This window comes from Plecotus auritus, assembly GCF_963455305.1.
Source record: "Plecotus auritus genome assembly, chromosome: 2".
NCBI lineage: Eukaryota > Metazoa > Chordata > Mammalia > Chiroptera > Vespertilionidae > Plecotus > Plecotus auritus.
In genome coordinates, this window is record NC_137771.1 from 50,369,252 (window position 1) to 50,383,935 (window position 14,684).

General features: G+C 43.9%; 1 protein-coding gene across 1 annotated transcript in view; it reads right to left on the bottom strand.

The window, feature by feature from the left end:
• Positions 1 to 1,262: 1,262 nt before the first annotated feature.
• The window catches only part of WLS (Wnt ligand secretion mediator), a 100,931-nt gene continuing 87,509 nt past the window's right edge, over positions 1,263 to 14,684 (bottom strand). The window contains exons 11-12 of the mRNA XM_080656954.1: positions 11,371 to 11,524; positions 1,263 to 1,946 (exon numbers count right to left, since the gene is read on the bottom strand). Coding sequence (XP_080513080.1) covers positions 1,837 to 1,946; positions 11,371 to 11,524 — 264 coding nt within the window. The 3' untranslated portion in view covers positions 1,263 to 1,836. The remainder of the gene's footprint in view (positions 1,947 to 11,370; positions 11,525 to 14,684) is intronic.

The window sequence follows — 14,684 nt, forward strand, 5'->3', positions numbered from 1 at the left end:
AGGCCTGATGAGCAGACTAATCTAAACAGCTTCCATCTTCACTTCCTCCATGATTCCCCTACTTCTGGTCCCTTTGCCCTTTGGCCCTGGTAAAATCTTATTTTTTTTTAAGGTCTATCTCAGGCCCTTTCCCTGTTTCTTTGGGAGAACCTCTCCCTGCTCCCTCTGGGACTGGAGATCCTTGGCCATGTTTTAAGTTCATGTTCATCTCCCCTTCCAGATGGGGAGGCATGGGCTACCTTTAATTCCTGGCACCACGGTGGGTGATCAGAAGTGGATGTTGAGTGAATTCGTTCACACACCGTCAGATGTTCACCAGGATAAGAAAAGGCCCGAGAGAACAGCCAAAGCCAAGGTATTTCCTTCTGCCCTGGCTTCCTGTGCTTTTAGCCAAAATCAGGGGATGGGGATGGTGGGGACGGATGGTGGGTGTTGAGTGGATGAATTGGAATGTGACCCAGACTTCCAGGCATCAGTGATTGAAAAGCAGGACACTCCTGAAGTTTTTGATTCCAGGAAGAACACATTCATATGGCTTTTGTGTTTAAAATTCATTTCCATATACATTACCTGACTTACTAGGTGCTGCAACCCGGTGAAGCAATCAAAGTTTATGGATGCCAGTTTGTAGGTGAGGGAACATCCAGGTCAGGAAGCATCAACAAGGTCACACTCATAAAGGACAGACTTTCCGTGGGAAACTGCCTTCTCATCTCAGATCCAGGCTCTTTCCCTCTGCTATACCGCTGCCTGCCTCTCCAGTGGCAGAGTTAAAACACCAACAAACAGGCTATTCGTGGAAGTGGGAATAGGTGTGTGGGGGTAATCTGCTTCTAAATCACGTCACATTTTCCCCACCCTTGTTGCCAGACACGACAGCTAGGCAGGTTAACCACCAGTACTAAAGGTTATCCTATTTCCAAAAATAGATACCGCCCCCAAACACTTTGATTTGATGGCAAAATACTTTAATTTCTCATAAAGCCATTTCCCCCACCCCATGACTTGACATGGAAAAGAATCTGCATGCGTGTGTCCTGGCTGAGCAGGAGGATGACGTGTGCATGTACATATATGCATATACGTACAGGTTTATTTAATGGATCTGATCTACACTTCTGCAGGCTGTTTGAAGCATCTTATCAAAAGGAAACACATTGTAAGCAGGAGGTTAAAAAAGCTTTCAGACCCAACCCACATCCAACAGATCGGTCAGTATCGGATACACAGATTTGGTTCCAAAGCTGAAATAGACCATCTCACGAAATTCAGTTATTTTATAGTATGCCATAAAAAAGAGGAACACATGTCTACTGACAATTTAAATATTAACTCAACAGGCTACCTGGTGATATAAATAGGAAAAAAAGTGGTCATGAACTAGGAGTGTGAAACTATGACACCAGCCTCTCTTGGACTGCAAAGGATGTTAAAAACCTATCCTAGAATCTAAAACAGGAAAACAAGTCAAATATTCCACTCCATATAGACCCCATCTGGCCCACATCATCCCCCCAAGGAGTATACCCCCAACACATGAGGTTTACTAACCACCTGCTACAGATGTTACTACATCACTAATTAACAATGATCACAGAAAATGTGTCATACCAGAGGTTTTGTTATCATACACAACGCCTTAGTGGCTGTGGAATCTTCCCCCAAGAGCTCTGGTCAGAAGGCAAACTGGTCCACGCCACTGGTCCAAGAAACCACAGCTAAGACACGGGAGCAGTGGAGGGTTGGTTCGCACAGTGAGCGCTCGCTGGCATGCTCCACACTCCAGTCAGAAGGGCTGGGATGTGGGGAACAGTCCCAGCCAGGTGCTGCCGCCATCTATTCTTGGGCCTCCTTGCGGGTCAACTTGTAGATCTCAGTGGGTCCGTCCACGTGGGTGATAGTGGTGGTGAGCTGGAGTTCTTCCCCATTGTGGACCCTCAGATCACCTGAAACAGGGGTTTTGGGATGAGACGTGTTGGAGGAGGAAGAAGAAGAAAGCTGGTCCATCTCCATAACCACCGCCCTTTCACATTCTGAGCTGACAGCGAAAACCTGGGCACAAACACCAGCGCTCACGCCCAACCTTTTCACTCAAACTTGGCAGTAATTTCATCCACTTTTGTCTCCCAGAGAAGAGAGATTAATGAGACATGAGTCAGCTTACTGCTTATGTAATTTGTAGTCATTACTAACATTTAATGAGAGATTACTTGGTGCCTGACGCTATTCTCAATGCTTTATCCTTGATCGTATTTATCCTTACAAGAGCCCTCCAAGCTGATCATGCCAGCGTTACAGATGAGGAAACTGGGGTGGAAGGAAGGTGACTGCCCCCAAGGTGACAAACAGACACACAGCAGAGCTGGGAGCTGGGCCTAGGAAGGAAGGCTGTGCTGTGGGCTAAGCCTTCCTGTGATGGGAAGGCAGGCACATGCACCCTTGTGAATAATTTACAAAGTGGCTATGCCATGTACAGGCAAACAAGACCTGCCTATTACCAATCAACTGGGCAGGGTACTACGTATAAAACTTTTAAGAACAATTAGGAGTTTTCTTCTCAAGGAAAAATGACCAGAAATACACTGAATTTTCCGCTATCCCCAGGATTCTGTACACAACACCAGTGTTTTGGTCACCCCATACAGTGGCCCTGCAGGGTGCTCGGTCAAAGCTAGTTCTTAATTTGCATATCTGGGAGAGCCATCAAAAGTTCAAAGCCAGTTTCAGGATCTGCATGTCTGAGAGTCCTCAGCATTTCAAAGAGTCCTGACCACCCCAGTAAATCGCTTAGCACCTCCAAGTGTTTACCTAAGGAATCCCTTTCATTGAAGACCTTAGAAATAGATGCCAGGATGTAATTTTCTTCAGGTTTTGAACCAAAGATGGGAATTCTTTAAGCTTAAAATGTGATTCCAATTAGCAGGCCCTAGAAAATGTATCTGATCCTACAGATCATTTGAAGAAACAGCCAAAATTACTTGGGCTTCTTTATTTCACCTATATTACAGGATGTGCCTGACACTGTTCTAAGCACTTTACAAATATTAATACTTTTAATCTTCATACCAGTCCTTTGACAGAGGTGCTGTTGTCATCATTCCCATTCTGCTGATGAAGGAACTGAGGCACAGACAGGCTAAGCACCTTGCCCAAGGCCCAAGTTGATACACAGAGATTCAAAGGAGGGCTATGAGGCTCCAGCAACCAAGTTCTCAACCTTTAGGCTATGCTGACACTGTCAATATTCAAGTTTCCAACAGCCAGTGAGACTGCCAGCAAAGCATAAATTCACATGCAATGTGTTACAGTCATAAATACATATACACAGTAATTTGGATAAATTGTTCAGGATGTTAATTTTGCTCTTTGTGTCTGATGTAACAGAATTTATAACACAAAATATCAGTGCACTGACAGTAAGGAGAGCTGTTGCGTATGAGCATTTACCATGTGCACCAGTAGGGGCTTAACATGCGCTGTGTTTCCCTATAAGATGTGAAGACACTGAGGCTCAGGTAGGCAATCAATTTCTCTATGAGGTGCAGCCTGCTCCCAGCAGAGCTAGGATGAGGACCCGGATCTATGCATCGCTGGCTAGTGGATCTCTGATTCACCTGTGGCTGTATTGTACCTTGAAGGCCAACTCTTTCCCTGCAGGGAATGGATGTGGGAAGGTGACAGTAACATGGCAGAAGTGGGGATCCCTCCATTTGTCTCCAAATTCCAGGGACCCCCACTTCTGCCAACGTCTCACTCCATCTGTTCCTCCTCTCTTGGCTTCTGCCGCACCATGCACAAACACACTTGGAGATTCTTCCCTTTCAAGACCAAAAAACCCTTCAAAAAATGTGATGTGTTTCTTACTGAGGGGGAGAGGGAAGAATAAAAGGAAAAAGAATAAATGATGGAAGGAAAAGAATTCTTTGGTTTGCAATAAGTCTCTTTCTCTGGTTATAATGTCAATTCATCTCAGCTAATTAATAAGACAAAGGCTTGTTTCTTTCTAACCACTGTGGAATGAGACTGATCTCTGGCACAGGATTTAATCTCAAAGGACTACTGATGGGCCCATATTTTTGGTATCACGGCCAGAGGTAGCTGCTGCTTGATTCTAACTGCCTGAAATGCATACTATGGACCCAGAAACCTACATAAATGGAACTATAATGACATGATAAGCACAGCTTTTAAAGACAGGCAGCTTTTTTAAAATGACAATTATTTGTGTATCTGTGACTATTTCAGTAAAAAGAAGAATAATTCTAAGATTGTTTCACAGAATCTGGAAGAGATCAGTGGTCTTCTAATATTAATAAGGGCTACCTAATTCTTTCCTCATAACCACTGAGACAGATTAACACCCCATTACCCAAACATGGAGGGCCAGGGAGGTCACACACCATGAGCTCCTGTTTATTTCTTGAGAACCAGGATTCCAATCCATCTGTGTCCACGTCCAAAGCTTTTGTTGTTTCTGTAACATTACTGACTTCATTCTTTTCTGTGGGATTTTTTCCTAGTCTTTCACTGACTTCCTTCTATTCACCTTCAAAGCTAAGTTATCAAATGATAACTCTCTAGAAGTCCCTGGTTCACAGCAGGATGAGAAAATCAAGGGGAGTATAGTATTTGTAAAGCAAAATTATTTCCATGCACATGACTGTTGTTTACTCTCAGATTATGTCCTTTCCTGTATGTTGCGTGTTAATAAAATAGTGGATGGTAGGTCTTAAAATTCTCTTTTCTTTTCCAAAGAATGTGACCATGCAGCACAGGATCTGGTATAGTTAAGTGCTCATTAAAACCACCACCAAGATTTTTCTGGTACAGTCCAGTCTAGCTCCTCCCTGCTCTACTCCGAATGGCTAGGTCCATAGTAAACAGGTATGCCTTGGGATGACTGTGCTTTTATGATCCCTCTGGGGGGATGAGGCGTAGTAGTCTTGGTGGGACAGAGTTCAGAATCCTGGGTCCAGCCATCTCTCGATCCCTTTCAATCATTAAACATAGCCTGTACCAGGGTTGGGGTGTGGTATTTCCTACCCACCTCCGGATACTCAACACCAGGCAACTGCAAGGAGGGGACACAATAAAGTCTATAAGTTTTTAGTGAAATCCTAGTGTTGTGGGCTGACTTGTATTCCACACCCCATAATCATTTGTTGAAGCCCTAATTCTCCAACACCACAGAATGTGATTGTATTCAGAGATAGGTTCTTTAAGGAGGTAATTACGTTAATGTGAGGCATTGGGATGGGCACTAATCCAATATGACCAGTGTCTTTATAAGAAAAGGAGATTAGGATAGAGACACACACAGAAGGGAGACCATGTGAAGACACAGGGAGAAGACCTATAAGCCAAGAGAAGCCCTGGGAGAAACAACCCTGCCGATAACTTGATCTTGAACTTCTAGCCTCCAGGATCATGAGAAAACAAATAGATTTACGTTATTTAAGCCACCTAGACTGCCATATTTGTTATACCAGCCCTACCCAACTGATACCTTTAGGAAGCAGAAAGGTCCTCTCAAGCAGGTGACTGAGGTACCTTCTATCATAGTGGGGTGACAGTAATTCTAAGACTCAGAAAATGTGATTTTAGGTGCCTGGGTAAGGAAACATCAGGCCACTGGTAGGCAGGAGAGGCAGGAGCAGAAAGTGCCCAACTACAAAGAGCAGAGCAAGAGGAGTGAGGCTGGCGAAGCTGCAGAGGCTGGTGATGGCCTGTCTGTCACCTCTTTCCCATCGTCACTAGGGAGTGGGAAAAGGCTGTTGAGGCCCATGTCAGAGTCTGAGTCCCACCCTGTTGGGAAGACCAATTCCATCTAGACATCAAGAGGAAGGCGGGCTGGCCAGGGTGAGTCATCTAACAGGCAACCAGAGGAAAGACCTCAATAAAAGGCAGCCACTGTCGAAGCCTCATGACTCAAACCAAACATTTATTAAGGCAATGAAAGCCAAAGCCACCTTCCCTGTGAACCCAGCAGCATGAGACCTTAGAGGCTTCCGGAAGTAAAACGGCCACAGCGGGGTAGCCAGCCACCAGGACCTGGGAGCCAGCCGCTGCCGTGGTTCCAGCAGCCTGAGTGTGTCAGACAGAAAACATTCAGTGTGAGTAGAAATCGAAAGGAACCAGTGGGCAGCTAGAGTGTCTCCTGGCCCCTTCATCGTCATCCAATCAGGAATCTCATTTCTCCTTTTTATTTTTTATTTTTTTTAAGGCTTCTGACAAGAATTCTCTAGATGAAAGAATACAAAAATGAAAGCGATTATTAAGAATGGTCAGACTTCATAAGCAGCACCAGCTTTTTCCCCACATGAACTGGTGGCAGGGAGTTGGGATGGTTGGCTGTGAGTATAGGGCCTCCAGGTCGCCCCCCTCGGAGCTTAGGGCTGACCAGCATCAGCTGAAATTTGTTTCTGCCTAGGAAGATATCCATAATGATTCACAGATTGGTATGGGAACAGGTAAAAAGAACAATTTTAATGAAAAGGCAGCAAGAGTAGTGCAGAAAACGTAAGTGGTCCTTGCAAGAAAGAGGTCTAAAATACCTTTGTTAAAGTAAAAAAAAAAAAAAGCATATTTATATGTACATATACACACATAGAATGATGATATAAACATATCCATGCACACAGGCACGCACACATATGTAAAATCATCATTGACTTACCATTGCACTGAGGTAAGTGAACCAACAAGAAGGAAGTCAGAGCTCCACATGCCTGCAGCATGCACCAGCCACGGAAGATATGAGAACGTGCTGGCTGGGAGCGGTCCTGCCACAGCCTGTGTTTCAGGAGGCAGCCGTGGAAGTCTTGTCTCCCATCCCAAATGTCTAGCTCTTGGGGAACAAGGACTGTCTGTGGGCTTTACATCACTCCACCTTATCCCACCTAGCACAGTGCTTAGTACTGAGGTGCTCAGTGGTTCATTTTGAAGGGCCACTGGACCCACGCAATAAAAGGCAAACAAATAGCCCTGACCGGTTTGGCTCAGTGGATAGAGCGTCGGCCTGCGGACTGAAGGGTCCCGGGTTTGATTCCGGTCAGGGGCATGCACCTTGGTTGCAGGCACGTCCCCAGTGGGAGGTGTGCAAGAGGCAGCTGATTGATGTTTCTGACTCTCTTTCCATCTCCCTTCCTCTCTGTAAAAAATCAATAAAATATATTTTAAAAAAGGCAAACAAATATATGAGAGAAAATGCTCTTTGGAAACCGACCCTCACTTGCACCTGCTGTCTACTTTGTTCCTCTGTCCATTCCTTGACCAAAAGGGAGAAGCAAATGTCTATGCTCTCTGCTCCCACTTCCTCCTGACACTTCTTGGCATCTTTTTCCATCTCCCAAACAAAACAGCACTTCTCAACAGTTCTTTCTTTTGCAGAGGTCTATCTTTTTCCAGAGGTCTATCCAGGATCCATCTCATGAAGGCAAGAAGCATGGCACACCTGTGATTCATTCTCCACAGCAAGAGAGATCTGAAGTTTTGGCTCTGGACCATAAAAGGAAGGGGGTAGGGAGAGCAGTCCAAGCCAATTTAAAAATAAAAACTTTCCAAGAGGAAGGAAAAGGAGCATGAATAAGCTGGGGTGAGGGGGGGGAGAAGAAATGCCATCCAGAGAATTTAAAACTACAGTATATCACCCTAAGAGTTCATTTTCTAGGTTTCCATGTAATATTCCAAACTAGTTCTTTCAAAGGAGCTCCAAAATCTTGGCAAAGACACCATAATTCCTAGGCTACAGTGTGTGGTTTGGCGGCAGATGAAGAGATGAAAAGTGAAAGGAGCAGAGAAGAAAAATGATCAGAGAACCCAACATGGAGAGCCCCTTCCAAAGGCTCAGCTCACGGCACCATGCGGGAACAGGGTGCCGCCAGCTGCCAGGGGCACAGTCATATCACCATGCGGGAATAGGGTGCCACCAGCTGCCAGGGGCTCATGGGCTGCTCTGAAGTCACAGTTGATCATGTCACTACCACAGACCTGCTAAATGGTATCTCTTTTGTGTTTATGATCAGACGGGGTCCCAAAAGGGTCTGCCCACTAAACCGTTTGGAGGATGTTTTTCAATAGGGGCCCTATTACATTAGAGGTAAGACAGTTCTTTACTCAACGAACTGCTTCGCTCAATGCAGGACATTGAACAAACCTAGAATCCAGTCACTAAATGCCAGTGGCATGTATGTCCCAGTCATAGTGACAATCTAAAACAACCATGAACATTTCCAAACACCACTTGGGAAAAGATTCAGGGGAGGTGCCCTCCTCTTGAGAACTAGCTTTTTTTTTTTTTTTTTTAATTGATTTTAGAGAGATTTGGGGAGAGAAAGAGAGAGAAATATTGATTTGTTGTTCCACTTATCTATGCATTCATTGGTTGATTCTTGTATGTGCCCTGAGCAGAGATCGAACCCACAACCTTGGCATATCAGGATGACACTCTAACCAAATGAGCTACTCAGCCAGGGCCAAGAACTAGCTTTTGAGCTTTCTGTGAAATTGCAGTTCAAGCTGTCTTCAACAATAACAAACATATGATGAGAAAAAGATCAAGTGCTATTCTCAACTGCAAGGTTGCAAGCCCAGGAAGGCAGCAGTCGTGCAGGGAAAGAAGTCCTACTGGGAGCTGCCTGACACCTGGCTGCAATTCAGCCATCTGGCCCTGCAGGTGGCAGGCAGTCATGCTGTCTCTGCAGGGGTGGCTCCAGCTCTGGCCTCCCACGTGCCTGAGAGTGCCGGAGCTGGGCAAAGTCTCACCAGTGTTTGGAGACCCTTACCTGTGACAGAATCACGCCCTGGGCTGCGACTTTATGGCAGGAGGTGCTCTTCTGCCCCTTCCTTGCTATCAGGAAGAAAGAAAACCATAGAATTTCATGGTTCCATAAGACTCTGGGAGATCACTTACAATCGGGAGAAGTGATGCGCAGGCGAGTGAAGCAGTTTGCCAACAGCCATAGAGCAAAAACAACCAGAATAGTGTGTGTACATGAAGCACAGGTCAGCACTCAATAATTCCTACCCATTCGAATGATCGTTCCAACATCCTGGGAAGTCCAGACATTGCTTTTATGTGGAATTCCCCTGGAAGGTAGGAGCTCCACCTTTTGGATTCCTGCTTAATATTCTCAAGTCAAGAACAGGTCCATGTGGTTTGTGTCAAAGTCCAACAGGATGTCCATGCAATGTAGTGTGGAGGCCCCCTGTTGGAGAGGCTGCATGCTTCCACAGGCCATAGAGTAAAACAGAGTTGCTCGCAGTGGAAAGGAAGCTGTGGGAAGTGAATGCTGCCTAGCTCACAATCAAACCCAGAGTTGGGCAGCTGGGCAGGTAAGTCAAAAGGTACTGATGAACCAAATAGAACCAGAGGCATGGGTTCATGGCACAGACCTGACGGATGTCAAAGGGGAGGGGTGTGGAAGGACCTGGGTAAAAGAAGGTGAAGAGATGAGCCAAAGAACATATACGCATATCCCATGGACACAGACAACAGTGTGGTGAACCCTAGGAGAGGGGGGTGGGCAGGAGCTGGGTGGAGGTGGGCAAAGAGGAGGAAAATGGGGCACATCTGTAATAGTGACAACAATAATCTTTTTAAAAGTCTTTATTCTTGCCCAGGACCCATGGTCAAAGGTAAACCTGATACTGAGTGTGACATGAAGTCGAGGACCAGGAAGGAAGGCAGGCCTGAGCTCTAGGACGCTCTGGCACAGAGTGGCAGGTATAGTGCCAGAGACAGATGCTAGTTGAGACCATTCCTCTACCGGTGACCCTCAGCATAAAGGCCTCCCCTCCTCGCACCATTTCTCATGTCACCATCCACCTCCTTTAACCCCACTTTCAAGATCACTCATCTGTGAAATATGAAAGCTAATCTAGAACTCTTATTTCTAAAGCATTAATTCACTCAACATTTTCAAAGCACCCTTAACCAGTCTTGGCCCTTAAGAAGTTAGTGTTTCAACAGGAGTGAGAAGGGACAGACGAGCTCATGCACAGCTGCACAGTGAGTGTCATGTGAGAAGCGTAACCTTGTTCCCCCAGGCCTCTTCCCTGGGACGCCGGTTCCAGAAGATACACTGCCTAGAATAAGAGTTCCAGGACCAAATGATGTAATCACTTGGGGAAATGCTGTTACCCCCTGCCCATTTTAAATGATTTACAGTACATATTAATGTGCTAAAGGCATTAAGATATCTTTTAGCAAAAACCCCATTGATGCTGATTAAAAACCCAATGATTATCGAACGTATTTGACTATTAACATCCCACAGTGATAATATTCTACTGAATCTAATTTGCTGAACTCCAACTGGTGTGATCAGGAAAAGGTTTCAAGAAGGAAGAAGCATTTTGAATGAGCCCAAGAGACAGGTAGGGTTTTATTACACCCAGATGAAGACAGCATATAAATCTATTCATTTACCACACACTCAGTGAGCACTTCCTATGAGCAAGGCCAACCCCTGGTGCCATGGTGGACAGGCAGACCTTGAACCCTAGTCTGTGCTCTTGGGCCGAGTGAAGGGCACTGGCTCTGATTTGAGGAAGAGCATCTTATATTTGGGGATAGCAAGTACGTGGCTTGGGTAAAGCAAGTGTGAAAAAGAGATGAAAGAATAAGTGTGAACCGAGCATCCAAAGAACAATGAGCAATCAGAACAGACGTGTACCAGGCCACCAATTCCAAGTTAACAGCTTTGCCATAGATAGTAATATTCATTTCTTTCTGCTGTGGCTGGTAGAAAGGCAAGCCCTTCCCTTATATGGGCCTCAGTCTCCTCATCTATAAAATGACCAGACTGGCTAAGTTCTCTAAGGCTCTTGCAGCATCAATATCTGAGACAGCAACACCAGCATTTAAGGAGAGACAGGCTGTGGGGACTGGTGAATAGCTATTAGTTTGGACACATGTCAACAGCCTTGCAGAAAAAGTGAGCAGGAGAAAAATGAAGCCAGCTCCCTCTTCAACTCCCAAGGCCCAGTCCCACTCCACCAGATATCTTAGGATCACACTTCTCATACTAGAAGAATGAATGTGGTATACTTTTCAACAGTCCATTTTGCAAAAAAATAAATAAAAATAAAAAATTGAGGAAAGCAAATTTAATTTTTGTACTAACACTGGGACATGTTTTAGACTAGAATGTAATATTCCCAACATATTTTCAAGGTATTTTTTAAAATGAGAAAAGTATTTGCCCTGTGCTGGTTTTTTGTCTTATGGTTCTGCAATCCTTAGGGTGCTCACTCACATTCGGAGGAGGGAAAGTCTGGGAAACCCAGAGGCTTTGCTAGCCTTAAGTCATGTAGAGACAGAAGCTTACTTATCCTAAATAAAATTATACTAAAGAGACTGGCACTCACCATTAGACTGGTCATCCCCATAGTTCTTATGGGATGGTGCATACAGGAACATCAAAGCAAAGACGTACAGATTCCACATCCCATAGATGCCTGTGAAAAAGGCACTGTTCACCTGGACTGTGACACCACCCCACTTCCAATGGCCTTCAGTCACCTGTGGAGAGAAGACAGTGATATGGAATTAGAGCTGAAAAGAAACACAACACCAACACAGGAACCAACCAGCACAAACACCAAGTCGACATGTGGGAAAGGTGTAGGGCAATGTAGGACTCCAGTTTTTAATCTGAATCATACTCTGAACAGATTAATTAAGGGTTTACTATATGTGTCAGGCACAAAGTCTGCTTGTCATTTGACTGCACACCAGAATCACCTGGGAAGTGTCTCTTCCTAAAGAGCAGCACACCATTATCTCTAATTTAAAGAAACTATGTTTGAGCCTAACCCTTATCCACAAGTACAACTCCTCCTCTGGTAGGTATGTCTTCCCAGCTCGCTGTAAACTGCCCGCAGACAGAGGCCAGCTCTGGTGCGTTCACTGCCATATCTTCAGTCCCTGATGTGCCTTGGGGCTCAGAGAAGGCAAGTGAACCCTCAGAGGGAAGAGTTTTCCCTAGAGGGGTGGTGAGGGGAAGCACAAAGACACAGTCAGAGATCCGGATCCAAATCCAGCCTCCACCTCGTACTCTGTTTAATGTGAGAGAAGTAAAGACTAAGACTCTGGACTTTAGTTTCCATCAGTGCAAAAGAAGAACTTGCAGGGTTATTGAGGAGAATTAAGTAAAAATATTTCTAGAAATTTCCTGGCATGCAGTAAACACTCAATAAATCTTTTTATATCGTGTCTCTCTTTGTAGGTCACTCACAAAAGTAATTATGAGCTTTCATGTGCTTTACAATCCTGCAAGAATGTTTTGAGGCTGCTTTGTCTATGTTAATGACTTGGTAATTATTTTAAGAGCTGTCTGATGACATATGGGTTATACTAAGAATTGTCAACAGAACTGTTGAGGTAAATGACTGGTGATTTGTGAGATCAATGAAATGATTTTGACCACTTCTGCCTGCCACAGGAAATCTTACATGGGAATAAAAGAAAGTATTGGACATATGTTCCTGTGATAGTTTAATAAGGCAAGGTTATATAAGCTATCCCTAGGAGCCACTTTTTCTAAGAGCTAACGTGTAAGAGGGCAAGCCATATCTAAATACTAATGACTAACAAACAGGTTGATTTCACCTCCTGTTTTTAAAGCAGTGGGTCTATATTCATTTGGTACCCTCTTTATAACCCAAATCCACTAGGGCCTCAGGCACAGTATAGCTGTAATGACAGGTATTTCTTCCTGAAAGACCTGGAGTGTCAGCTAACCAGATTGATTACAGACTTTACCAGTTTTACTTATTTTTATTTTATTTTTTTAATATATTTTATTGATTTTTTACAGAGAGGAAGGGAGAGAGATAGAGAGTTAGAAACATCGATCAGCTGCCTCCTGCACACCCCCTACCAGGGATATGCCTGCAACCAAGGTACAAGCCCTTGACCGGAATCAAACCTGGGACCCTTCAGTCTGTAGGCCGACGCTCTATCCACTGAGCCAAACCGGTTAGGGCGACTTTACCAGTTTTAATTTGACACTGGTGATACATATTTTTTTTTTCATTTCTGTGACTCATAAACAAACCACTACCATGAACCCTTATTTATCTGGGGGAAATAATTCACTTCATATGACATGCTCAGGAAGGTTTTGGCCAAAGAAGGATTTCTTACCCATTACTGATTTTCGAGCAATGCACCAACATTCAAGCTATTTAGGGCTTACTTTGTAGAAAAGTCTCCAAATGTCACTTTTTCTTATTTTTAAGTACAGAATAGCCTAACGTTATAAGAATCACAGTACTTAGAGCATACTTAAGATAATTTTTTAATGGAAGGGGAGAGAAAGCCTTAAGATGGTTTCTGGAACCATGTAGCAGATACCACGTGTACTAGTACCTGCTATCCTAGCCAAGGGAGCTCCTCTCTATGCAATTAAGGAGGGGTGGCTAGGTTGGGAGAAGTACAAGTAAAATGGGGTCAAACACTTCTTATCTTCGTCTACTCTGTTCAGATAGGGGACCTGTAAGAGACCCTACTTCCTGTGACATAAGCTAGAAATAGGATTGACAAATTTGCTGAAGTTGATTCTCGCTGGGGGTGGTATAACGGATTTAAGGAAACACCCACTTGTGTGCCTGGTACACAATGGTGTTCAACAGACAGATGTTTGTTGAATGAATATGGGCAAAAGCATAGGGATGTGCAGAAGGCCAGTGCAGATAGGTACATGGGAAGGGGAGATAGAAACAGTCACGCTTAGGAAATACCTGACTGAAGAGTCAGAAGAAAATACCGCAGTCCTTTGCAAATCCCAATAATTGCACTTAAAAGTAAGAGGTCAATAGGTAATAAGTGTTATTTCATTGAACTATTTATGCCTATTGCATTCTTTTATGTCAATTTAAAAAAATACTTAATGGGTATTAGCAAAGCTAAGATTTAAAAAAATAATAGCAAGGATAATAATAGTTAACATTTATTTAATGCTAGTGGTTTGTCAGGAAGTGCGCTAAGAATTCTACATGGAAGGTATTAGTTTCAATAACAAATCTATGAAGTAGATAGTTAAAATTTCCATTCAACATGTGGGTAAACTGTGACACAGAATGTCTTGCATAAGACTGCTCAGCCAGAAAGTCGTGGCTCTGACTCCAAAAGAAGATCTACTTAGCCATTATACAACACAAGAGTAGGAATATTATCTTAAACCGGGGTGGGTCTCTTAAGCTAAATTATGAGGCAACTATTGTGTAAGGTCAAATTTCTTTTCAAAATTCACTGAATTGGTCATGATGCACATTGGTTAATTAGTATATGTACATGCAGGTGTGTTTATTCAAATCTGTGCAGTAATACATATGCACTATATATCCCAAATATAATGCATGGCATATAATAAATTGGATATATATATGCAAAATACAATTTTATAGCAGAACCACTCAAATGACATGCTCATACTCGGAGAGGCCCACAGGAGCTGAGGCTGAGGAAATAGCATTTTCATGCCCAACTCTCATGTTTGCTTCGAGACACATGCACATCTAGATAGAGTTGCAGAATTACCCATACTACTTAATGTGTAATCTCTAAATGTGTTATTTCCTGCTGAGGGCAAAGAATTGAATTTGCATAAATAAATTGTATACAGTGTCACTCTGCTGTTGGGGACTCGATTGTGTTTTCCCCTCTCCTCCCTCAATTA